The 13412-nt window shown below is 50.3% G+C and overlaps 1 protein-coding gene across 1 annotated transcript in view; it reads right to left on the bottom strand.

Annotated features, from left to right (window-relative positions):
* Window positions 1-5140: 5140 nt before the first annotated feature.
* Window positions 5141-13412, bottom strand: part of BNC1 (basonuclin 1) — a 39117-nt gene continuing 30845 nt past the window's right edge. Inside the window, exon 6 of the mRNA XM_039912193.1 lies at window positions 5141-7525. Coding sequence (XP_039768127.1) covers window positions 6865-7525 — 661 coding nt within the window. The 3' untranslated portion in view covers window positions 5141-6864. The remainder of the gene's footprint in view (window positions 7526-13412) is intronic.

Raw genomic sequence — 13412 nt, 5'->3', positions numbered from 1 at the left:
CAGTACCTATTCTTCCTCCTACTTGACCGAGCCCCATTTGGACAGAGACAGTAACCAGCCTGATCAACTTGTTCATTCCATCGTATTTATCGAGCGCTTACTGTGTCCAAAGCACTGTACTAAGCCCTTGGGAGAGTACAACAGCACTCAGAACAGTGCTTGAGACTTATTAATGGCTGCCCTTTGGAGAACTGGGTGTGCCCATGATGATATCCTCCTTCCCCGACCTAGGGAAGCCTGTGGATTTTTCATGCTTGCTGGAAAGGAGCTGTTGTTTTTGGTTACTAGGTGATTCAGCAAAGACAGCAGGTGGGGCGGGGTTACATGTCTACTACCTCAGCTAAACCGTTCTCTCCCAAGCGCTCAGTACACTGCTCTGCACACAGTAAGTGCTCAATAAATACCATTAATTTGATTTGAAGGAAGCCATCAGCCACAACCCCCTGACCTGGAAATGGAATCAATCAATCGTACTTATTGTGCACTATGTGCAAAGCACTGCACTAAGTGCTTGGGAGAGCACGGTACAACAGAATTAGCCCATGACAAGCTTACAAGTTGCTCAAGGAAACGTTTCTCCTCCTCCGTGGCAGAAGGGAGACAGGGACTGTGTCCAACCTAACTTGAACGTATCTGCCCCAGCATCTAGAACAGTGACACATCATAAGCAACATTAAAAAAAAGGTGGGCATTGCCTAAGTTTGAAAGGCACTCCCACTAAGCCGGGGTCTTTCTAAGAGAGCTTCATGCTTGAGTCCCCACATTTGAACCTCTACTGTACTTTTTAAATTTTCTTTCTAAAATGGTATTTGTTAACGGTATATGGTCTATGTCCCAGGCACTGTACTAAGCGCTGGGGTAGATACAAGCTAATCAAGTTGGGCATGGTCCATGTACCACGTGGGGCTCACAGTCTTAATCCCATTTTACAGATGAGGGATCTGAGGCCCAGAGAAGTGACTTGCCCAAAGTCACACAGCAGACAAGTGGCAGAGCCAGTTACTTGTATTTATGGAGTACTTACTGTGGGCAGAGCACTGTACTAAGTGCTTGGTAGAGTCCAAGAGATCAGTAGGACAGATACATTCCCTGCCCACAATGAGCTTAGAGTCTAATAATAATAATTACGGTATTTGTTAAGCGCTTACCACGTGCCAAGCACAGTTCTAAGATCTGGGGTGGATACAAGTTGATCAGGTTGGAAACGGTCCCTGTCCCACATGGGGCTCATGCTCTTTATCCCCATTTTACAGATGAGGTCACTGAGGTAAAGAGAAGCTAAGTGACTTGCCCAAGGTCACACAGCAGACAAGTGGCAGAGCTGGAATTAGAACTCTTGACCTTTGGACTCTCAGGCCTGGATTCTTTCCCCTAATAATAATGATAATTGTGGTATTTGTTAAGCGCTTACTATGTGCCAGGCACTGTACTAAGTGCTGGGGTGGATACAAGCAAAGCGGGTTGAACACAGTCCCTGTCCCACCTGGGGCTTACAGTCTCAACCCCCATTTTACAGCTGAGGGAATCGAGGCCCAGAGAAGTGAAGTGACTTGCACTAGGCCACGGTTCTTCTCCAAGCACCGGGAGGAGTGAGGTCAGGAAGACGTGGGTTTACCCGAGAGGAAGAGCTGCCAGGATGAGTCAGACATCCTACCCTGGCGTGAAATGTCTCGTCTTCAGGACTCCATTAGCGCCTCAGGCCCGAGCCAGAGAAGCCTACGACTTGTTTGGGCAGGGTTTGATGCTGGCCAAGGAGCCCCCTCGGAAACCGTGGCCTAGTGGACCGAGCCCGGACCTGGGAGGCAGGACCCAGGTTCTAATCCCGGCTCGGCCACTTGTCCGCTGTGAGACCTTGGGCAAGCCACTTCCCTTCTCTGGGCCTCAGTTCCCTCATCTGTACAATGGGGGTTAAGACTTTGAGCCCCATGTGGGACATGGTTACCTGATTAGCATGTATCTACCTCAGTGCTTAGTTACACTGCCTGGCACATAGTAAGTGCTTAACAAATACCATTTTTTTTTTATAAAGGGACCTGGCTACTAATCCCAGCTCTGCCACTTGTCTGCCGTGCAACTCACTTCACTGGGCCTCAGTTATCTCATCCCTAAAATGGGGATTGGGAGTCATTCATTCAATTCATTCATTCATATTTACTGAGTGCTTACTGTGTGCAGGACACTGTACTGAGCACCTGCGAGAGTACAATGCGACAATAAACAGACATATCCTCTGCCCTTAGGGGCTGTGTCTATTTTGATTAGCTTGTATCTACTCCAGGGCTTGGAACAGAGCCTGGTGCCTAGTAAGCGCTTAACAACTACCATAAAAAAAAAAAAGACAAAAAAATGAGAAATAGCCAAGTGAACAGGGAGCAGATAGAGCTGACTGGATTGGCTTCTGGAGGGTGGGGGTATTCTGGGCCTACCACAGTCAACGTGTGACCTTGGGCAAGTCACTTCCCTGTGCCTCCGTTACCTCATCTGTCAAATGGGAATGAGACTGTGGGCCTCATGTGGGAGAGGGACTGTGTCCAACCTACCTTAGATTTACCCCAGCGCATAGAACAGTGTTTGGTACACAGTAAGAATTTAACAAACACCATTTAACTTCTCTATGCCTCAGTTAGCCTAGCTGTAAAAAGGAGATTCGATCATACGAACAGTGCTTGGCACCTAGTAAGGGCTTCACACCATCCTTAATATTATTACCGCTGCCCTGGGCCCATGAGACACCTGATCTGGCCTCGATTAACAGACCAAGAAATCTTTCTGGGGTGAGTCAATCTCACTCACGGTTGTGCTCCGGTCACCTACTCTGTGCAGAGCACCGGACTGAGTACTCGCAGAACGTAGAGAAGAGCAAGTTTCCATTTCTGGCCTTGAAACGCTTACAGGCTAAAACAGCAGGTCTCTGATGATCCTGATTCCATCATATCTGTTGATACGAGAGATTTGGTAGACCCGTTCCCTGCCTGCAACACGCGTGAATCGATGTCCCTCCACCTGACTGTTCACACACCTTTTCGAAGTTCACACGTCGGGCCTATTTTTTCTCAGAGTCAGTTAGGACTCCTCTTGCTGCATTTCCTCGCCTTCCTCCCCTCATTTAGTTCTTCCAAACCGGGCTTCCGCTTTCTTCCCTTGGCTTAGAACTCCCTCCCTCCTCACGACACAGATGTTAGCTCTTCCCCAATTCAAAGCCCTCCTAAAATGCCACCTCTGCCGACAAACCACCCTTGCATCCTGAGACAGATAATAATTGTGGAATTAAGTACTTACTGTGTGCCACGCACTGTAGCAAGCGCTGAGGTAGATATCCAAGATGACAAGTCCCACGTGGGGGCTCACAGTCTAAGTAGGAGGGAGAACAGATATTGAATCCCTGTTTTGCAGATGAGGCCCAGAGAAGTGAAGGGACTTGCCCAAGGTCATGCAGCAGGTATGTGGGAGGCAGAATTAGAACCCAGGTCCTCTGACTCCCAGTCCTATGCTCTTTCCGCTTGGCCAAGCTGTGTCCCTATCATCCCTGTAGCCTCTACCTATCCTCAGCACTCAGTGCGTCAGTGGTATTTATACTGTCCTCTGTCAAGCGCTTAGTACAGTGCTTCGCACACATTAAGCACTCAATAAATATGACTGGTATTTGTTGAGCACTTACTATGTGCAGAGAACATAGTCCAAAGCACATATCACTCATGTTTGTTTGCTTATGGTATTTAAGCACTTACTGTGTGCCAGGAACTGTACTAAGCACTGAGGTACACACACGCTAATCAGGTTGGAAATGGTCCCTGTCCGGCATAGGACTCACAGCCTTCACCCCCATTTACAGATGAGATAACTGAGGTCCACAGAAGTGAAGTGACTTGCCCAAGGTCTCACAACAAAGTGGCAGATCCAGGATTAGAACCCAGGTCCTTCTGACTCCAAATCCCGTGCTTTATAGTAATTGTAGTATTTGATAAGCGCTTACTATGTGCCAGGCACCATACTAAGGGCTGGGGTAAAAGCAAGCAAATTGGGTTGGACACAGTCCCAGTCCCCGCTGGGGCTTACAGTCTTAATCTTTATCCACTAGGCCATGCTACTTCACGTATGCACAGGTACCCATTACTTCTCTTGCCCACTAGTTTTCTATATCTTTATATCTGCTATTAAAAAGTAAAAGTCATCTGTATTACACAGGGACATAGTTCAGGGCCCTGCCCCAATAAATACTGCTCTTCTACCGCTTCTCTAGACCACAAGCTCGCTCTAGGCAAGGAATGTGTCTGCGAATTCCGTTGTACTGGACACTCCCATGCGCTCAGTGCAGTGCTCTGCATGTAATAAGTGCTTAATTAACACCGACAATTGATTCACAGTCCTTTAGTGGATTAGAAATTCACAATGCTGCAGAGGGGTGATATATGCTCACAGCAGACAAGCTTAGCAGGGCAGATTTGTAGTTTTATCCACAAAGCTTAGCCGAGTGGGCTGGTGTGACGGTACTTGAAGCTGCAGGGGGGTTGGGGAATCCAAGCATGAATCGCCCACCATTCTAACATGGACTCCACCATGTCTGACTCCTATTTAGGGCATTAATTTCCCTCAGTAGGGTGGCATTTGTTTTTGGCTCTCTGGTCTCTCTCTCCCCATTTCTCTCTCCCTCCTCCCTCTCCACCCCTTAAGACGGTGCTCGGCCCAGAGCAGGTGCTCACTAAATACGACTCACTGATCCAAGCTAGCGTTTCGAAGACTTTACAGTCCTAGAAAATCTTGTTGGATACGTCTCTCCCTCTCCCCCCTTCCCCTCCCCGTCTCTCAGAAAAGGGGTGCCCGGTATTCTCAAAACCCGTCAGAGCCCCCCGGCCCCCAAACAGTCCTGATTTACCTTGAAGCTAAGGACAACGGTTAGAGACTCCTCCTGCTTCTTCCCAAGGAAGAATCAATACACCATTTGAGAAAGTGATTACATTATTTATATTAGAGCTCATTAACTGCAATCACTGCTTTCTCGGAAGGATGGCTGTTCTGGTGATTCTCAACCTCCCTGCAAACCCACACGGTAGTTGACCTGGTAAGTTTCCACAACACCCCACCCCCCCAAAACACCCAAACTAAGACCCAGTTGCAAATGCTGAGAAGGAAGTCGTCTTAATGCATTGGGCAGGGGATATGTGGTATATTTTTATTAACGCATACAAAACAAACTCAGAGGGTATACAAATTAGCTACTTTTTTTTTTTTTTGGAAACTGAAAAAACACGAGGCCTGGGAAGTACAATATTTGAGAGATGCAACATACCGTCGCAGACCGAGCCCAAAAGGTTAGACAATCACGCTTCTACAAACGGGTAGAAAATCGGCAACAGAATATCGGCGGGTTTCACCAGAAGGCTAGAGTAATAACATGTTTCTTTATAAAGCACTGACCGTCGTTACGGACCTCTCGTCGTTTCTCAACGCTACTGAAAAAATATAAAAGGTGGGTTGAGTTCCACTTGGGGTACAAAACCCATTTCCGGTTGGCACGGATCTGAACGATCCTAACGGCCTCGGGTTTGCAAAATGCACAATCAGATCTCCTACACTGTGAACTCTTTTCATTTGGTTTAGCTTTGTTTGTACAATATGAAGTGGTTCCATACGTATTTGGAGCATCCTACAATAAGTTAAACAGGAAGACAAACTATGGCTGTCACTTTGCCCTTTTCTTCCTACCAACTAAACCCTGAGGTTCAGTTTATAATCTTAACATGTCCAAAAATGCCTGAAAAAGAAGAGCTCCAGTTATCCTGGAAAACCCACCCCGACCCTAGAAAAAACCACAAATACTCGCAGCACTTTGGGATAATATATACAAATTGTGCTGTCGGAGAAGCATGCTTGGGTACCACAACTGGTCAAAACCAGAATAGAAATTCGAGAGTTTACAAAATGAAAAAATAAAATAAAATAAAAATGAAAACCGTCAAACTAAGCAGTGGTTTGGCCAAACCCGGTTTAGCGTTTCTTCTGCTCTTTAGAAAAGACTCAGTCGAGCATACCGTTGCCCGCCACAGACACATACAAGACTTGTATGACATGACCACAAATTAAATATTATCAAAACGTTTTTAAATAAAATGCAAACCCAGTATGAAGTGCAGAATACCATCAGTCACGATGCCCCTGGTCTCAAGGATAGCTTTTAAGTTTCCCCGTGCTGGGGTGTCACGGCAGAAGACCGATCCCTCGGGACCGACCGGAGTTTTGCCTTCCTGGAGAGATGGGCGCTTCCGGGCCTCTGAGGTAACGTTTGGGCCCGTGTCCGTTCTTTTCTGCCGACGGAGGGAAATCGTTCCGGGCGGTTCTCTGAGCCGCAGCGGGGACAGGGAAGCGAGTGTGGGGTGACAGAGAGGAGGATCTCCCCCCCCCAACCCCCGGCCCCTGAAAGGTGGGCTCTAAAAGCGTCTCTGGACAGACCTCGGCAAGGAAGGCCTGTCATGCATGCGTCACGAGCCTTGACAGGCTTCCTGGGGCGGGAGACACCTTACGTGAGGAAATCGCCAACCCCACGGCCTCCAACCTGACGCCCCCGCCCTCGGCCCTCGATGTCATGGAAGGGCTCGTTGATGGGGCCGGTGACGGGCCGCCTCCGGCGGGGGAAATCGGCCGGGCGCTTCGGTCCCCCCCGGGGAACCGGCCCTCGGAGCGGTGGCCGGGCGGGGGGATCGACGCTTCAGACGAAGGACGCTCACCGGCGGCTGCCTCCCACCTCCTCCCCAAATCCGCTCCTCCGCGCGGGCAGAATCACCTCAGACGGCCCGGCGTCTCCATCGTCCGAGCCAACGGAGACTTGGGGGCAGGTAGGGGGAGGGCCGGACCGGGTCGCCGCGCCTCTTAAGGGAGGCTGTGGGTCGGTGAAGCCAAGCTCCGGTGCAAGTTGGGGTTCTGGCTGTGGCGGTTTCGGCTGCGGACCGAGGAGAACATGGTGTCGCACCCCGGCACTTTGCACTTGTGCAGCTGGCGGAGGTGCACCGTCTTGTAGTGGGCCCGGAAGGTGCCCTTGTTGCTGTAGATCTTCTGGCACAGGTGGCAGGTGATGGGCAGGCCAGGGGGTGGGTGGGCCGGGCGGGGCCCGGCCCGGCGGTCGGAGTCCCCCGCGCAGCTCTCGTCGCTGTCGTCCAGGGCCGCGAGCCCCTCGTCGCTCCCTCCGTCCGAGTCCCAGGACGAGGGGGCGCTGCCCTCCGACGGGGCGCTGGAGGTGGTGCTCAGGTCCAGGACCGTGCCCTCGGGCGTCGGGGGATAGCCGGCGCCCTCGGGCGCTGGGGGGTAGCCGTAGACCTCCGGGCGGGGGTCCCGGAGCTTGCTCATGGGGTAGACCAGGCTGCCGGTCCGGTTCATGCCCTTGAAGAGAACGGACGTCTGGGCGGAGGGCGGTCGGAGGTCCCGGTAGGCCTCGCCGGGCACGTCCGGAGTCAGGTAGGACGGGGGGATCGGGGGCATCTCCGGGGCCTCTTTGGTCAGGAGCTTGTGGTGTAGGTTGAGGTTGGAGCTGTGTCTGCAACGGGGAATGCGGGGTTAAAATCCACGATGTTGATGATACCCGTTAAGCACTATGTGCCAAGCGCTGTTCTAAGTGCTGAGTAATAACCGTGGTGTTAAGTACTTACTATGTGCCGGGAACTGTACTAAGCGCTGGGGCGGATACAAGCAAATCGAGTTGAACACGGTTCCTGTCCCCTATGGGGCTCAGTCTCAATCTCCATTTTCCAGATGAGGGAACTCAGGTCCAGAGAAGTGAAGTGACTTGCCCCAAGTCACACAGCAGACAGATGGAGGAACCGGATTAGAACCCATGACCTTCTGACGCCCAGGCCCGGGCTCTAGGTGAGCCCCGTGTGGAACAGGGATTATGTCCAATCCAATGTGGGAAGCAGCGTGGCTCAGTGGAAAGAGTACGGGCTTGGGAGTCAGAGGTCATGGGTTCTAATCCCGATTCAACCGCTTGTCAGCTGTGTGACTTTGGGCAAGTCACTTATCTTCTCTGTGCCTCAGTTCCCTCATCTGTAAAATGGGGATTAAGACCGTGAGCCCCACGTGGGACAACCTTGTATCCCCCCAGTGCTTAGAAAAGTACTTTACACATAGTAAGCGCTTAATAAATGCCCTCGTTATTATTATTAATTTACTTGGATCCACCCCAGCGCTTAGTACAGTGCACATAGTAAGCGCTTTAAAAATACCACAATTATTAGTTATTAAAACCCAGGGAGAAGCAAGAAGCAGCTCGGCCTAGCGGCTAGAGCCCAGGCCTCAAGTCATTCACTCATTCATTCGGTCGCATTTATTGACCGTGCTGTATGCAGGGCACTATACTAAGCGCTCTGGAGAGGACGATACTATGCTAAATAGACTCAATCCCTGCCTACAATGAGCTCACAATCTAGAGAGAGGTGTGAAAAGTGGGATTCACACCCAGGCCTCCATTCGGAGAACAGACACCCCCACTAGAAGTGACAATTTGAATCTGGTGCCTTAGGCCGGAAGGTCATGGGTTTTAATCCTGACTTTTGCCCCCTGTTGGCTGCCGGGTGACCTGGGGCAAGTCACCTCACTTCTTGAGGGTGACCTCATCTGGAAAATGGGGATCAAGACAGTGAGCCCCACGTGGGACGGGGACTGTGTCCGACCTGGTTTGCTCGTATCCACCCCAGCACTTAGTAGGGTACCTGGCACAGCGCTTAACAAATACCACAATTATTATTATTACTGTCATTTTCGAGGCCGGGGAGAAGATGGGGGATGGAGGGGACTGGGTGTCCGAGCCCAGTTTGGGAGATATTCTCCGTCAATGGACCGATTGGTCATATTTACTGAGCAGTCGCTGGGGGCAGAGCACTGTACTAAGCGCTCGGGAGAGAACGATTAGACATGATGAGAGATATGTTTCGTGCCCACAACGAGCTTATGGTCTTGAGAGTCAACAGTCTGAAGACGCGGAAGGGAAACCCCTCTTGCCATCCCAGGGGATAAGACAAGGGGCTGGGGGCTGCAATGTGGAAGCTCAACTCCCTCACTAGTAATAATAATAATAATATCTGTTAAACGCTTACTATATGTCAAGCACTGTACTAAAGCACTGGAGTAGGTACAAGATCATCAGGGCCCTCGAGGGACTAACGGTCCAAGTCGGAAGGAGAACAGAAGCAGTGTGGTCAAATGGATATAGCCCATGCCTGGGTGTCAGAAGGTCCCGGCTCTGCCACTTTTGGCTTGTGACCTTGGGCAAGTCATTTCAATTCTCTGGGCCTCAGTTCCTTCATCTGTAAAATGGGAATTACAACTGTGAGCCCCATGTAGCCAAGATCCGCCCTTTCCTCTCCACCAAACGGCTACCTTACTGCTACGGGCTCTCGTTATATATATATATACGAGAAGCAGCGTGGCTCGGTGGAAAGAGCATGGGCTTTGGAGTCAGGGCTCATGAGTTCGAATCCCAGCTCTGCCACTTGTCGGCTGTGTGACTGTGGGCAAGTCACTTAACTTCTCTGTGCCTCAGTTCCCTCATCTGTAAAATGGGGATTAAGACTGTGAGCCCCACGTGGGACAACCTGATTCCCCTATGTCTACCCCAGCGCTTAGAACAGTGCTTGGCACACAGTAAGCGCTTAACAAATACCAACATTATTATTATTATTATTATTATTATTATTATTATTATATCCCGGCTAGACTACTGTGTCAGCCTTCTCTCTGATCTCCCTTCCTCCTCTCTCGCCCCGCTCCGGTCTATTCTTCACTCCGCCGCCCGGCTCATCTTCCCGCAGAAACGATCTGGGCCTGTCACTCCCCTTCTTAAACACCTCCAGTGGTTGCCTATCGACCTCCGCTCCAAACAAAAACTCCTCACTCTAGGCTTCGAGGCTCTACATCACCTCGCCCCGTCCTACCTCTCCTCCCTTCTCTCTTTCCACCGCCCACCCCGTACGCTCCGCTCCTCCGCCGCCCACCTCCTCGCCGTCCCTCGGTCTCGCCCGTCCCGCCGTCGACCCCCCGGGCCACGTCCTCCCGCGGTCCCGGAACGCCCTCCCTCCTCACCTCCGCCAAACTGATTCTCTTCCCCTCTTCAAAACCCTACTTAAAACTCACCTCCTCCGAGAGGCCTTCCCAGACTGAGCTCCCCTTCTCCCTCTACTCCCTCTACCGCCCCCCTCCCCTCTCCGCAGCTTAACCCTCTTTTCCCCCCATTTCCCTCTGCTCCTCCCCCTCCCCCCTCCCTTGCCATCCCCTCAGCACTGTACTCGTCTGCTCAACTGTATATATTTTCATTACCCTATTTATTTTGTTAATTTTGTTAATGAAACATACATCGCCTTGATTCTATTTAGTTGCCATTGTTTTTACGAGATATTCTTCCCCTCGACTCTATTTATTGCCATTGTTCTCGTCTGTCCGTCTCCCCCGATCAGACTGTAAGCCCGTCAAACGGCAGGGACTGTCTCTATCTGTTGCCGACTTGTTCATTCCAAGCGCTTAGTACAGTGCTCTGCACATAGTAAGCGCTCAATAAATACTATTGAATGAATGTAGGACAGGGACTGTGCCCAACCTGATTATCTTGTATCTACCCCAGCGCTTAGTAGAGTGCTTGGCACAGAGTAAGTGCTTAAACACCATGAAAAACAATTTCCCAGCCTGCTCAAGGGGGAATGGAGGCCCAGAGGAGTGAAGCGACTTGTCCAAGATCACACAGCTGGTACACGGAGGAGCCGGGATTAGAACTCAGGTCTTCTGACTTCCAGACTTGTGCTCTAGCCACTGGATTGCGCCGATTCATTTGCTGTGTGTCCCTGAGCAACTCATTTCCCCTTCCCCAGACTTCATCGAGGCAGCGAGGCCAAGACCTGGGTGAGCTTGACAAGGTTTCTGCATCAAACAATGGTATTTAGGGGTGTTTACTGTGGGCAGAGCACTGTACTAAGCGCTTGGGAGAGTACAACAGAGTTGATGGACATGTTCCCTGCCCACAAAGAGCTTTCTGAGCCCCCATCAATAAGGCTTGATGGTTTGCTTTATCATTATTAATAACAATAACAATAATAATAGACAATAATAATTATGGTACTTCTTAAGTGCTTACTATGTGCCAAACACTGCTCTAAGCACGGGAGTAGATACAAGCTAATTAGGTTGGACACAGTCCCTGTTCTATACGGGGCTCACACTCCCCATTCCCATTTTATGGATGAGGTAACTGAGGCCCTGAGAAGGGAAGTGACTTGCCCAAGGTCACACAGCAGACCTGTGGCAGAGCCAGGATTAGAACCCAGGTCCTTCTGACTCCCAGGCCTGTGCTCTATCCATTAAGCTACACTGCCAGGGTGGTGACACACGCTGAAGGAAATGATCGCCATCAGCTCCTCATTCTGTCATCCTGGATTCTCCCAGGTGCTTAGTACAGTGCTCTGCACATAGTAAGCGCTCAATAAATACCACTAACTGATCAGAGGGCTTCCAAAGAGACTGTAAATGCCCTGTGGGGCACAGGATTATATTTTCCCCAGCCTTAGGACTTGCTCAATAAACACCACTGATCAGTTGACTCTGGCTCTGCCGCTGGTCTCCTGTGGGGCCTTGGGCAAGTCACTTTCCTGGGCCTCAGTTTCTTCATCTGTCAAATGGGGATTGAGACTGTGAGCCTCACGTGGGATGGGGACTGCGTCCAACCCACTTTGCTTGTAACCACCTCGACACCGGTGCCGGGCCCAGAGTAAGCGCTTCACAAATACCACGAATGATGATTGACTGATAGGGCTGTCACTGTTTGGAAAGAGCCGAGGACAGACCGAGACGGGACTGAAACAAATAGCTGACACCAATTGCAAATTGATTAGGGGTCTCCTCCTCCTCGCCCTCCCCTCCCTCTACCCACTCCCCCACAATGGCGTCTGTCTGTAGAGAGAAACCCGGTCTGGAGTCAGAAGGTCATGGGTTCTAATCCAGGCTCCGCCACTTCTCTGCTGTGTGACTGAACAAGTCACTTCTCGGTGCCTCAGTGACCTAATCTGTAAAATGGGGATTGAGACTGTGAGCTTCACGTGGGGCAGGGACTGTGTCCAACGCGATTGGCCGTATCCGCCCCATCACTCTGCACGGTGCCTGCCATAGTAAGCGCTTAATAAGATACTATTATTACGATTATTCCAGGGAGCAGAAGGAGGGTCTGTTTTGGCTAACAAGTAGTAGGAGTGCTAACTAACTGCATTTATTGAGTGCTTACTGTGTGCAGAGCACTGTACTAAGCGCTGGGAGGGAATCAGACATGGTCCCTGTCCTTTGGGGGGTTGACAATCTAAGGAGGAAGGTGCCTCCTTTGACACGCTGGCCGCTGTCTGCTTGGGTGGCATCTGCCAAGCGGTGTGGCCTAAAGGATAGAGCACACAGGGACCCGGGAGTCAAAAGGACCTGGGTTCTAATCCCCCTCTGCCCCTTCTCCGCTGCATGTGATCTTGAGCAAGTCACTTCACGTCTCTGGGTCTAAGTTCCATGACCTGTAAAATGTGGGACAGGGACTGTGTCCAACCTGATTATCTTGTAACTACTCCAGCACTTAGTACAGTGCCTGGCACATAATAAGTGCTTAACACATACCATATTCAACAAAAAAAAAGTAAAAAACGCCACGACAGCTCAAAATACCACCCCTGGAACCTGGATCTAACGGAGCAAAGAAGCCAATTTCCTCATCCTGGGAAAGAGCCATATCGCCTCACTGTGTGCAAAGAATATGTGTTACACTGTTGTGTAGTACTGGCCTAAGAGTTTAGTACAGTACTCTGCACACAGTAAGCGTTCAATAAATACAACTGTGACTGAAGTCTCTGGGCCTCAGTTTCCTTATCTGTAAAATGGGGATTAGGACTGAGCCCCCAACATGGGACAGGGACTATGTCCAACTTGATCAGCTAGTATCTACCCCAGCGCTTAGTCCAATAGCTGGCACATAGAAAGTGCTTAATACCACAAAAAAAAAAAAAAATCCTTTGACAGCTCAAAATAGCACTACTGGAACGCGGATCTAATGGAGCAAAAAGTCAGTTTTCCCATCCCGGGAAAGAGTCATAATGCATTGTTGTAGGCAGGGAATATCTTTATGCTGTGTGTGGTACTCTCCCAAGTGCTTAGTACAGTGTTCTGCACACAGTAAGCATTCAACAAATATAACTGACTGCTCAGTCCACTGTTCTGCACACAGTAAGCGCTCAATAAATATGACTGGCTGACTGCTTAGTCCAGTGCTCTGCACACGGTAAGCGCTCAAATATGATTGACTGTTTAGTAGTGTTTGCATACGGTAAGCGCTCAATAAGTACGATTGAGTGACTGCTTAGTCCAGTGCTCTGCACACGGAAAGCGCTCAACACAACTGACTGCTTAGTCCAATG

The sequence above is a fragment of the Ornithorhynchus anatinus genome, chromosome 5 (genome assembly GCF_004115215.2).
Source record: "Ornithorhynchus anatinus isolate Pmale09 chromosome 5, mOrnAna1.pri.v4, whole genome shotgun sequence".
Taxonomy (NCBI): Eukaryota; Metazoa; Chordata; class Mammalia; order Monotremata; family Ornithorhynchidae; genus Ornithorhynchus; species Ornithorhynchus anatinus.
This window is presented reverse-complemented; position numbering and strand designations above follow the sequence as displayed.